At 40.4% G+C, this 14,027-nt stretch overlaps 1 protein-coding gene across 1 annotated transcript; it reads right to left on the minus strand.

Moving 5' to 3' along the window:
• Nucleotides 1-1,318: 1,318 nt before the first annotated feature.
• arhgap25 (Rho GTPase activating protein 25) lies at nucleotides 1,319-13,872 on the minus strand. The gene is made up of 11 exons (XM_061071744.1): nucleotides 13,723-13,872; nucleotides 10,869-11,071; nucleotides 9,294-9,381; nucleotides 8,576-8,689; nucleotides 7,744-7,948; nucleotides 6,311-6,443; nucleotides 4,895-4,968; nucleotides 4,559-4,680; nucleotides 3,718-3,872; nucleotides 2,301-2,833; nucleotides 1,319-1,839 (listed from the first exon to the last, which is right to left on the minus strand). The coding sequence occupies exons 1-11, from the start codon at nucleotides 13,784-13,786 to the stop codon at nucleotides 1,638-1,640; spliced, it is 1,893 nt and encodes a 630-aa protein (XP_060927727.1). The 5' UTR covers nucleotides 13,787-13,872; the 3' UTR covers nucleotides 1,319-1,637.
• Nucleotides 13,873-14,027: the final 155 nt, after the last annotated feature.

A 14,027-nucleotide genomic window follows, 5' to 3' on the forward strand; every position in this document is an offset into this window, starting at 1 on the left:
AGTCGCTATTTTGAGACTGAAAAACCTTCCGTCAGACGATATTTTGTGCTGACATCTGCATTTCTTCCATATCACTTTTTTTTTTGACATTGCAGCTTGGTTGAAAAAGTAATGCATGTGATGATGATACCATCAGTAAAACTCATTTATGTTAAAAACCTTCCAAGAACTAGATTTTTCATCAGTTTTACAAAAAATCTGGTTTTGGTTAGGATTCCATCAGATACAGAGAAATGTTTGAGTTCATTTGGAGTCTTTGCTGGCTGCTCACAACATGTATACTCTCCTTTTAGCTCAGTTTTTGTCCCCAATTTCTTAAATGAATTTACAGATTAAAAAGTCTGAGGTTTGGCTCTTTTTGTTCTGAAAAAACCTGCATGTTGTCTCTGGAAATAGGTTGTTGAGAGTGTGATACTTACGTAGCTTGAAGCTGCCAGGTGACAGTTCATATACTGTATATATTTACATGTTGTCATTTGAGCCCTGGTCAATAAGAAAATGTATTGATCAAATGTAGTCTCTGGAGTGAATTATGTCAGACTTTTTGGCCATGCTAACTACACAGCTCTGTAGATAACTAAATATTCAGATGGTTTCAGGGATATTTCTGCCAAAAATGAAAATTGTCTCATTATCTAATCACCACAATGCAGATGGAGGGGCTCAGGATCAGAGCAGACATTTAGGCATAAAACATGGTGTAAATGATGCCGCTTTAAAATCGAATTTGAAGGTCGGGGCTAACTGAGACACCACAGGAGCAGAGTGGAGGCATGTTATGTTTCTGTCTGTTGTTTTTTTACGTTTTATAAGAATCGGCCCCAATTTACTCCAATTGAATTCAATTTGCGTGCTACACCTGAAGCTCTAAATGTGTTTTGTGGACTCAAACACGTCACCCGCCTTCCATCAGCATAGTGGTGAGTGGATAATGAGTGCATTTTCCTTTTTGGGTGAACTATCCCTTTATCATACTTGTTAGAATGTTAGCGTGGTCAGTGCCATGATAGCATGCTGATGTTAGCATTAGCTTGAATCACTGTTGTGCCTGTAGTGTTACAAGCAGCAGTAAACAAGGTCCTGATGTGTCAGATTAAACATGTCGACGCTCGACCACTGTTCACTGTATGCCTGCAGGCCTGTAACAGTTTAATCATGTCTCACATTTATTGCCATTACCCTGTTGATGATGACTATGAAGTCTATGTACACTGATTTGTTCGTATGGGAAATACATGTGTGTATGTGTAATGAAATGATCATTTAATGCATTTATTCAACAAAACACATCTGTGCAGTTTTATTAATTTAACTGACATATCAAATGAACTGAAATTAACATTGTATTTGTATTGTCCACCATTATGATCAGTTCTCTGATCAATGGGTGCATCTGTGGCATCACTGTGGCATCACCTGTCGAGTAGGTACAACAAACTTGTGTTGGATTGTAAGTCTTTATTAGGAGTTGTGATATTGAAATGTCTGATAACAGACCTCCAGGTCCAGACAGAGCTCAAATGGAAACCACCCAGTGTCATCCCACTGGAGGAGTTCATAATCACCTCTTGTGAAATTAGCTCTGTGGAGGTTGATGGAGTTATGGATCCATACACTACTGCGTTTGAAAACGACATCTAGGTGAGAGCCGGAGTCTTTCCGTTGAGGAACTTCTCAATGTCTGTTTGCAGCTCTTCGTTGCGTCTCTGGGCCTCATCTCGACTGCGCTCTGCATTTCTCAGACAGATCTCCAGAGCGGCCACACGGCGGCGCTCTGCCTCCAGAGCCGACTGGAGCTCTGCCATTGAGGCCTTCAGCTCCTGGTTCTCCTGCTGCACACTGAGAGAGACGACCAGGGTTCACTTACACAGTAACACAGTCCAAAAGAAGTCTATTTACGTTTGGGAGTGAAGACAAGAAAAAACTTTGCAAAGTCACTCTGTGCAATGTTGAGTGTCAAAATTTGAATAGAAAAATATATAAATAAATAAATATGATATTAGTCACTTCTTTCCTTTACAAATCAACTTGTTTCAAGAGTTTCGGAGTAATTTTCTTTATTCCTTTTTTAAATTTTACCGAATATTAACATTAGTAGTAGTACTAACGTTATATAAACTTAACCATTGCTATAACATTGATTTAAAAGTTTTGCATTGGCTTATAACAAATTACATATTTTAAAGTTTAAAAAAAGGAGTTGTACTCCATGTAGAGGTTGGTGAGGGTCTTATTGGTGTGTTCTGAGTTAGTATGAAGGTAAACACTGGGTTTCCATGTGACTCATCAGCTGAACCTACCTGTCTATAGGCGGCTGGTCGTCTTTCTTCAGCTCAGACTTGCTGTTGACCTGCTGACCTGAACCCCCCACTGGCAGGGTCTCTACACTCTTCTGATGGGACAGCACCTTGGTAGGATGGGACTCGCTGTCAGGTTTCTGGGAGCCGTCTTTTGAAGGACCTGTGCTGTCACTTCCTCTGCGGGACGTGAGCGTAGGCTCCACCTTCTTGTTACTCAGCTGTGACCCCCCGAACATTGATCCTGAGCTCCGGAGGTCCAGGATCCTAAAAATGTCCTCTGACAATGTCTCACTCTTCTCTTCCCCCACCTCCTGGATGCGACTCCACCGGTTGAGTACGTCAGCCTTAGCTGCCATCCCGGTGAGGGGGCAGGTGAAGGTGGGGAGGGTCTGGGTGCGTTTCCGAGGAGTTTCATGCCAATCGTCTGTGGAATGTGAGCTTTGGTTTTGGGAGCTGCAGTTCCCTTTGACTGGGCCTGGACTGTCAGCGTCCTCCTCCTCTTCTGGAGACTCAGACAGAGATGCATCACCCATCTGAGATAAACACAAAACATATTATTTACAGATATACAGCGTATGTGTGCAAAGTATGTAGGATCACCAAAGTAACACAGTCTTAAGCTACAGTGCAAGAAAAGTGTGAGTGGTGGATCTAGGATTTTTCTAGATCAGGGGTCATAAAGGGGCCAGCATTTACACAGAGAGGAGCCAATTATATGTCCAACATCCATGAACAACTCAGTATTTAGTAAGTTCCACATGCAAGTCATTCCCTTTTCAGTGTTAGCTCTTAAGCTTGGAGCAAAGTCACACATCATTGAATTCATATTGTGAAAATTGTTCCTTGTTCATTGTGAACTTCGAAAACGCTTAGAAGAACTCTTTATCAGATGTGTCCTTAGTATTGTTAGTAAGTTCTTTTGAAAATGTTGAAGAAAAACCAGAACAATAGGCTGTGATGATGGTGTGTGTGGAGGATGTGTTAAATTAACACATTATATCATATCATATTATATTATACTGCATTACATTGCATATTGCAATCTGACACTGTTCACTGTTTTGCATTTAGCATTTCACTTTTTATATCTTTTATCTTTTATATGTTTTTATTCAGAAATGTTTATGTCAAAATAAATGTTACTTTGTATAAATATTGGTAAATAAGAAGAATACAGTGAGTAAATATATACTGGTTTCCTATTTTTTATTGCTCTCCTATGTATGTTGTATTTATTGCGTTTTTATGTTTCTATGTTCACTGTATGCACAAATTACCAGAGCAAATTCCTTGGATGTGTAAACGTACTTGGCAATAAAATACTTCTGATTCTGATTCTGATTCTGATTCTGATTCTGAATTTGCAATCGCAGCCAGGTCACTCAGTTCCTGGAACCATCAGAGTGACTGTGTGTACCTCTGCACACTCCCAACCCACGAAGCTTCGGGGAGTGTTCTTCTGGCTCTCTGCCTTTTTGGAGGGGGGGGAGGGAAGCACGTCTTTGGAGACAGGAAACAGTTTCTCATGCTGTCTGATCATCACTGTCATCAGCTTCTGGATCTGAGGAGTCGCTGAGAAGAAATACAAATGACACATGGATCAAAATCTGCAAATTCTTCATTTACATTATTCACATCTTTATTAATTCCCTTAAATCACTTCAGATGTTTTTGTGCTTGTTTTCTATTTTTTGTACTTTTATGTTATTTTGTACTGTTGAAATACAAAGGCCATACATCAGCATGATGATAAAGATTGTTGGTAAAGTTTGTGAGATCGAGGAAGAAGTACAGGATTTTGTTACATAACAGCAGGAATAAAAAGGCTACATAAAATGACTCATGTCTAAAAAAGAGAAAGATGTTGTAATGCCACATGTCAATGCTTAATAAAATGGCAGAAGCAGAGAAACAACATTTTCACAGTCAAAACATGGGAAATAATGATGTCAAGGTCATAAATTGACACATTTAATCACTTCTGTATATTCTCCGCTCCTCAAATGGTTCAACATCTGTGGTAGGACACATAGCCGGTCCCATGTCCCATAAGTCAACAAAGCAAACCTTGTTGCAAATGTGTGCAATAACAAGACAAAAGTTGACTGTTTAAAACAAATTTGCCTTATTTATGATTTAATTAAGAGATTGAATAACAATAGAAAAGCTGGTCTATTCACTGCGAGAGAGGTCCCCTAAATGTATCCTGCTTAGGGCCTCCAGACGTACAGGGCCGGCCCTGACACGTTTGTTCTCACCCTTCATCACTTCGATGGGATCTTCCATCTGAGGTTTCAGCAGGTTGATCCCCATCACTGTAGCCAAGTTCTCCACATTCATCTTGTTCACCTTGGAGTGTTGCTGCACCTCAAACAAAAACCTAAAAACAAAAGGCAAAATGAACTGCTGTGGCTCAGCATGTGTCAGGACTGGAAACAGATCTAGAAACAGTATTGGTGTTTTTAACCATAAGGACTCTGGGAGATTCAGTGAATGTACAGTAGATAGTTTTACTCAAGGACATTTCAATGAACATGTAGGGTTTCCTCTCCTGAACGTCCCATAATGCTTTGTGCTGCAGCTTCTAGACTCACCGGCACACATAACTCAGAAGGTTGTAGTTGGTTCTGGGGAGAAGAGAGATTTGGTTCTCTAGCTTTCCCCAACCCTGAAAGTACAGAGGGGCAGTTGGTTAAAACACACGCACACACACACACACACACACACACACACACACACACACACACACACACACACACACACACACACACACACACACACACACACACACACACACACACACACACACACACACACACACACACACATAAATTCAGATTTCCTAGGGACTTAGTTACCACTTGCTTTACCCTAATTCTTACCCTTATCTTAGCATAAACCCACATGTAACCTAGTTAACCAACTTTAACCAAGTCCTAAACTAACCTTAAAATTTCCTCACCTTAGAATTTAGGGATTTACATTATAGCACTTGCCCACATAATGTGACTGTGTAAAGGTTTAGGTACACACACACACACACACACACACGCACGCACGCAGGCACACACACACTCTGTCTACATATTCTTACACTCATAGTATATTAAATTACCTATTGTATAGTCAAATACTTATATTCATACCTCTCCTATATATCATATATTATATCATACTCTCTGTATATTCTTTGTATACATAAGTCTATATACACATATTCATACATGTGTACATGTTATAATTACTATTATTATATCACTATTACTATTATTATTATATATACTGTTGCTGCCATTATTACTATATACTGCTTTTATATTGGTATAATTACTATCATATATAAATATATATTATGTTATATTATATACTATATATACTGTACTATTCTTATATACTGTCTAACAATAACATTACCATCATATCATCAGTACTATCACCATCATCTTGCTTCTGCACCTTATCTACCTATTTATCTTGTGTTTCTGTTTTTATTCTTTCTACCTCAATATTTTTTATTTTATTCTATTGTATTGTATTTTATTTTATTCAAATATACCGGCTGCTATGACAACTTAATTTCCCTTCGGGGATGAATAAAGTACTCTATCTATCTATCTATCTATCTATCTATCTATCTATCTATCTATCTATCTATCTATCTATCTATCTATCTATCTATCTATCTATCTATCTATCTATCTATCTATCTATCTATCTATCTATCTATCTATCTATCTATCTATCTATCTATCTATCTATCTATCTATCTATCTATCTATCTATCTATCTATCTATCTATCTATCTATCTATCTATCTATCTATCTATCTATCTATCTATCTATCTATCTATCTATCTATCTATCTATCTATCTATCTATCTATCTTACACACACACACACACACACGCACACACACACACACACACACACACACACACACACACACACACACACACACACACACATACACACACACACACTCCCACACACACACACACACACACACTTACCTCTGTGCTGCTGCAGTCCAGCAGGTTGGTACAGTCCAGAAAGTCTTGGTACTGAGTCCAGGGCACCACAGGCTCTGGCAGCTCCCTCAGGTACAGCTTGAGAAGTGACGCCACTGTGTGGACATCTGTGTCACTGCAGGCAAAGACACATTCACAATGAATATCCACTTACACTTTAACTGACCGTTATTATTCCTTCAACTGGTATTTGAGCCATGGCGCCAAAGTATGTGGCTGTTCTGTATCTGAGTTTTATCGATGGTTTTGTTCCATTGTGACCAGACCTGTGTAAATATTTTAACTGGACTAAAAAGCATGTACATAGTGAGCTGCAGTGTAAACATCGTCTTAGTTACATTCTAAAATCCACTGGTGACAAAAGTTATGCACAACCTCATTGTTTGGGCCTCTGGGTCTAGTTTTGTATATTTATCTCTGCAAAAGGGGTTGGTTTCATTTGTGTGGTTTTGCAGAATACAGTTAGAGAAAACACAAAACCTTGCTCTTTTATTTTTTCTTTCTGGCCTGAAATATCATATAAATCATGTGTCTGTGACCCCCCCCCCGCTGGCTGTGACCGTGTGCTCCCTCACTCCGGGCAGACAAACATGTTAGAGTGATGTTTTAGTGCTCTGTCAGAGGAGCTTGTGATGTTGAGTAACACAGACGCCCTCCTGTGTTCCTGCCAGAACAGGATGTGGTGTCGCTTTCAGCTCAGAGGACACAGAAATCTATCAGCCTCTCTGCAGCTCTTTCATCTCTCCCTGCTTTCTCAGAAGAAGAATAACTGAAAAACTGTTGATTGACTGAGGCTAGGACAGTTTCACCGTCTGTAGCAGTGACCTTCTTCAGCTCATGCATTCACTCACCAGGTTTAAAGAAGGCTCCGAATTGTTTCACAGTTTTAGTTTGTTTGAGATGTGTGAAAAAAGTCTTTTAACGTTCACTATTTCCTGTCTTTTCAATTACAGTATTTAAAATAATATATATGTAACATTCCTACACACAATAACACTTTCAAAACCAATCAGTTCATCAAGAAGTTAATGATTATATATTATATCACATCATGCTGACCATAGACTATGATTGCAGAAGGACTGCTTGACATATAGTATTGAAGTTATCCTTCAAAATGTTCACCCTCATTAATGCTGCTAAAAGCCTTTATCTTGATGATGTTTTCCTACACTTGACATCTATTGCACTTCTGTCCGTCCTGGGAGACGGATCCTCACATGTGGCTCTATTAGGTTTCTACCTTTTTTTTTACCCTGTTAAAAGGGTTTTTAGTAGTTTGTCCTGACTCTTGTTGAGGGTTAAGGACAGAGGATGTCTCACAATGTTAAAGCCCTATGAGACGAATTGTGATTTGTGAATAAGGGCTATACAAATAAAACTTGATTGATTGATACATAACAATGAGTGTATACCTGGGGAAGGACGGCCTCTCTCCAGCATCGAAGGCGTCTCTGAACTGTTTGACGGCGTTGTCCTGCCCCGGCAGGCGGAAGATGCCCTCCTCATTCAGGCCGTGTTCTTTAATGAACTCCACACACTTCTGCACCAGGATCGGTACCATGTGGGGGCCGAAACGTTGGTCATACGTCACGGTGTCCATGAGACTCTTTCCAAACACTGTGGGGAAAGAAACATTCAAAACAACACAGAGACTAATTCAAATAAATTCCTTTACAATCAGAAAGTGCAGTTTAAAACCGTTTTCAGGACAAATAAAAGGGATTAAAAGAGGTGAAAGAAATAAACATGATATACTAGGTTAAAAAACAAATTGAAGGTGTACCATTTTACAAATAATTAATAAGAGTATATGGAATGATCTCAAATTTTGTGAAATAGTTTAGTTAAAGGCTCTTATATACAAAAGTTTTTGACCAGTAACGCTATCAGAAAACATGTGACATGTTCGATCCAGCACTGTAGTAGATTCACTCTCATGTCCGTACATTAAATATTGCCATTAGATGATTAGCTAGCATAAAGGGTGCAAACAGAAAAATATCAGCTGCTCTCTCAGCCAGGAACAGTCACTTCCTGTTGTCTATTCATCATCATCATTTTGCAAGACGAACAGCAAAGACTCCAGGAAGCCACTGCTAAGAAAAGCACATAACCTTGAAAAAATTTGATTTAGTCTTGATTGACCAATTTTTTTTATCATATGTTGATCAGTGAGCTTTAGAGGTATTTTATAATCTTCAGTTAAATGACAGTGAAATCATCTTTTAAACAGTTTTATCGAACCTCCACTTGTCGGGACTCCGATGACTCGGCGCAGGGAGCGGACCCACTCCTCCATGTCACTCTGGGAGTTTGCCATGAACACATATGGACCTCGCTCTCTGTCTCCGGTTTTTCCTGCGTGAGTAGTATTAGCAGTAGTTAGTAGTATGTAAAAAACTGCATCATACAACAAAACCTTGAGCTCAGACTGTCACACAAATTTAAATTCCCACCATACAGATAAGATTTGTCCCGCACAGACCAGAGGCGGATCTAGGATTTTTCTAAATCAAGGGCAGGGGCCACAATTTATATGTCTAATAACAACCATTCACGACTCCTTATCCTCATAAGATGCACATTCTAAGTCATTCCTAGTTTACTGTTATCTCTATAACCTTGAGCAAAGCCAGACATTATTATATACATTTTTTTAAATGATCCATGTTCAGGCATATTGTGAACATAGAAAGAGACAGATACCAAAGAGCAACATGCAGCCCCAATGGAACAGGTGGTCTTTAAAAACTCTGGCTTTTAGGAAATGTTACAGAGAAATATTTTCATCTCCTCTTTATAAAATAATAGAACAAAGAAGAAACAAGGCAGTACAGACAGGACCAACAAGACAGTGCTGATGTATCACTGTTATACACAAAACTGGAAAAGGGTATTTGAATAAGCAATGTGAGGCCTGAAGTCACTTCTGTTCACTTTTGAGAGTCAGTCATATGCTCACGTGGTATGATCTCGAACAGGTACTTCCCAGGGTCGTCTGAGTTCGGGGGGATTTCGTTAACTTTACAGAATCGTAGCTGAACGACTCCCTGGAAAGCAAAGCACACACACACACACACAAAGAAGTGAGTGAGAACAAATGTACTGAGAGAGATATATTGTAATGTTCAAAACAAAAGAAGAGAACCAACCAATAATATTTACTTTCATTCATTCATTCATAGACCACCTGTTTCTACTCTTTATATCTCCAGCACATAGATGCAGCACAGGTTCTTTCACTATGTGTCACATGAGTTTTTCGCAGACGCTCAACACTCTGAAAATGAAGAGTTGATGCTCCCGGCTCATCCGTTCTCACGTTCCATGGTTACATCACATCACAGCAAGTAGGCTAAAACACAGTTCACCTCACACTTCAACCAAGTGTGAAGCCGACTCCTTCCATCTGCCACTGTCCCACTCCTTCATGTCTGCTTTTATACCCAGCTCAAAAGAAGCCTTGACTCTAAGGATTCATGAGTTACTCCTCATGTTCCTGTGGCTTGTTGTGTTTATCCATCAGGTGGCAGGTGTGAGGCCATGTCCAATGTCCATGAGTGCAATTGTGTTCTTGGTTTTCATGAACTGTTTGACTAGCTCTTGTTTCTCAACAGGAAGTACATGAGAAGGAAGGCAAAACATGTAGATGTGTAAGAGAAGTGGTGAACAGAAATGAGAGCTGAAGTTTCAAGGCCAGAGCTAGAGCATTGTTTCTTTTTTTAACGTGATAATATAGTCAACAAATTTGACCACAATCTCTGAATGTTTATCAGAGAGTAAAGGGATTTCATATGTGCACATGTGTAGCCACTGCTGTAACAGTCCACTTCCATGGAGTCACAGCATCTACTCTGAATGTTTTGAAGGTTTACCAACTACATCATGCACAACATGCAGAGAGAGAAACATCAACATCTTGCTTTCATCCCATTTCGACATATCTACAGAGTAATAACAAAGAGTGCAGGAAAGTACAACATATACAGGTTTTAAATGACTGGGGACCTCTCATGTGTGGCTTCAAGCATTATTCATGTTGTGTACAGGAAGTGTGGAAATGATCAATGAGCCATTTCCTATTATGCTATGAACTTTATGTACATATAACACATTTTATTGAAAAATACTGACTCTATATTACATTTTTTTATAAAAAAAATGTCATGCACAGTATTCTATTCCATTCTATATTGTTGATGTTGTAATTTTGCAAAAAAGCTGGCTGAATCATTTCCTTCAGAATGAAAAAAGTCTTAACTTATCTTAAATATATAGTTCTGAGCAGCACTAAATGTTTAAATAGAAAAATGGACATTTAATAACATACAGATCATATTGATGACAGTAATGTCAGATGTAAGTGACTGCATGTGCCAAATATAAAAAGGTAATTGGAGCATTTAAAATTTGGAATATGCAACATTTTAATGTAAACATCTGCTCAAGTGTTTCATGCCAACAAGAATCGACGGTTCAATAATAATAATCATCATCATCATCATAGTAATAATCATCCTAATGAGGAGTGTCTCACCTGGACAGTGGTCTCCTTGTCATCTTTGTGGTAGGTCAGTGTGCTGCCTCTCAGCACAAAGTAGCGCTGCTGCCAGTTCTTCACCAGAGACCTCTGTTGTTTCTTGAGCCAGCCGGCCTTCAGCGGCCTCTCCATGGACCTGGGGGATCGTGGCGAGCCCGGCCCGGTGCCTCCCTCTCCAGGCATCACAGTCCTGGATCGTGCTGAAGAAAGACCCACCACAAGAAAGCAGCTTGGGAAAATGTTTCCAAGAACAACAATCCCCAACTTATGCTGTGTCCCATTTGAAGCTGTTCGAACATTACCAAAACACAAGTGCTACTCAAGTCATACAGAGCACTTCCCCCTTCATCTGATGTGAATCAGCCTATCGAGGTTCAGAGACCTGCTCTATGTCTATTTTTGTTTGCCGTGCATTCAGTCTGAAAGGAAAATGCTGGTCAGAGTTGACCAGTTTCCTGTGCACGGTGCATGAATGTAGCTTTGATTCTTCTATGTGAAAAACACAATAGTCTGCAACTGACTGACCGACAAACAATGAAAATTATCGCCTTCATACTTAACATGTCTATTGTTAATGGCACAGGGAGGTGCAGTTTCAAATTTGGTGTGATTTGAACATGCAATAACTCTTTGTGTGGGTTGTTTCAAACACCTCTGAAACATGTCATCATTCAAACTTATGGTAAAACCACACCAGAACAGTTACAAACCACATTTAGTTTCTTTTGAGGAAAAACATTGACTGAAAAAAAATCTTCATTGCAGATTAACCAGGTAGGATGAACACAAATTGTTCTAACTTCACTCTGCACCATAGACTGCACACAACGTCCAACACACAAACACTAAAAAGTATATTGTAGAACTGTTTGAGGAGGACTCTAGTTAACAGTCCAGTACAAACAGGCAGGTTTACAACAGGCACTGCACTACTAAGACAGAAAGGTCAGAGATTAAGATCTACATAGACTGAATGTCACAAATGAACATCACCCTATTTTTAAGTTGTTCCACAAACGTGAACCCTTCAATAATGTGTGTCACCCTGGCTGTGAGAGGCCCCGATGGAAAGGAACAGAGGTCGAGGTGTACGTGGCCCGGGGAGGACGGAGTCAGATGGAGACAGTCTGAGATACACACAGAGTGGTGGGACAGAGGAGATAGCGGGAGTGAGATTGAGCCCCGTCGCTCAGTTGTTCTTTAATTCACCGTGTCTACTTAAGAAGGATGATGGAGGAGAAGAGAAGAAGAAGGGCTGCCCAGGGATAAACAGGAAGCTGCCACCAGATTGCCACAGGGCCGGCCACGCTTTGAAGGCCTCCACCTAGACGCCGGAGAGTCCTTTGGTGTCATTTCGAGCCTCAGCCGCCCGTGACTTGTGGAGAGTCAACACGTGCTGTTGAGGAACCCTGAGCCCACACACAGAGGCCGATGTCACACCACACCCTCAGCTGACAAATACACAATTCCTTTCAAGTAGACGCAACTCACGATGAGCCTAGAGCTTCACGGCACCTCAAAGACACGTTCAAAGCTCACTTGAAATGGTGGAAAATGATATTCACAGTCTCGTGGTGACTGTGGAGGCGTTTGTACACATTGGAAGAACTAACTTTGATTAGATATGCAGCGTAAGAGCAATATGCTGTATGTACATGTCTACATATTTCTTACTTGGGTGTACCCCGCCTCTCGCCCAATGTCAGCTCCACATTGACGTAGATTTCTGTCTCTACTGGGACTTTGTAGACAGATTTAGGTCCCTACAAAATGAGTAATACCTGTAGCACACACACACATATGCAGTGCACACATGCGTCACGTACACACTGTCATATGTATATGTGAGCATAGTTTATAGACAGCACTGAAATCAGAGTCCTGCCCGAAACTTGCATCAGTTTCCTGCTGTGAGCCTGCGTCACTCCTGTTCCTCCGAATGTAATAAAACATGGGCCACGGAAATCACCACAGGGGAAGGAATCAATTAAGGAATCGCCAGCGTTCAGATGTGAAATATACTTTCATGACTGAAAAGTTTGCTAGTAAAAGTGGCTGATACACAGTCGACATGAAGCAGATGAAATGTGTGCAGGGGGGGGGGGCTGCTACTTCCTTCAACAGAGCTCAACAACCACTGATGGTAAGATCGATTAGAGTCACAGCAAACACGATGCAAGTTGTGAAGCATAAAAGTAGAACCTGTCTCTGCTTGTGTGTGTGCAGAAAACACACAGCTGCAACTGTTGTGCCATCTTAGCCTGAGAGGAACATGTAACTGCAGAGTCCACCCTGTGTTAACACTGGTGAGTATTAGTGAGTCTAGACTGCTGTGCAGTAACCGTAAAATACTCTGTACACACACACACAAACACACACACACACACACACTCACTCACTCACTCACACACTCACAGTTGTGTGTCCATGACTTCAGAGGACATAACATTGACTTGTATTGTTTTTCCTGGAGACTTACTCTATTTGCCTGATCCTTACCTAAACCTAAACCTAAACCTAAACCTAAACCTAAAAGCATGTTTTCACTTACATCATTATTACATAATCATTTTTGTTCCCAAAAGAAAAAACAAGTCCCCATAATGTGACATAGGTCCCCACAACACAGGTAATACTTGACTAGTCTTATTTCAACCACTGGCAGTTACTATAAAAAACACTTGACATTCAAGCGACAGCAAAGTAATAAACCGCAGTCCATTCTATATTAGGGGACATTGATGTTAGACTGAAAAAATAACCACCAGTGTGTTAAAAAACCCACAGAGAGAAAACAAGGGGGATGCAAATATGTATCTGCTGCATCCTCACTGCTGAGCCTCAGACTTACCTATCCGACCCGTCTCAGCCTTGAAGGTGCTGAAGTCCCAGTTGCGAGGTAGTTTCAGAGACATTATCCTTTAAATGGTCGCACAGGTCAGTGGGTCATCTCACACACAAACAAACACACACACACACACACTCGCGTAGACACACATTGAAGCACACTCACACGCCGACAAGGACTGGAGATCTCTCAGATCACACTTCCTACTTCCTGTGTGTTCATCTGTTCTTCTCCTTTTCAGCCCATCACAACGCGTCGCCTCATGTTGCCTTTACATCCGTGTTCATACTTGTTCTTATCAGTGTCAT

The sequence above is a fragment of the Limanda limanda genome, chromosome 5 (assembly GCF_963576545.1).
Source record: "Limanda limanda chromosome 5, fLimLim1.1, whole genome shotgun sequence".
Lineage (NCBI taxonomy): Eukaryota > Metazoa > Chordata > Actinopteri > Pleuronectiformes > Pleuronectidae > Limanda > Limanda limanda.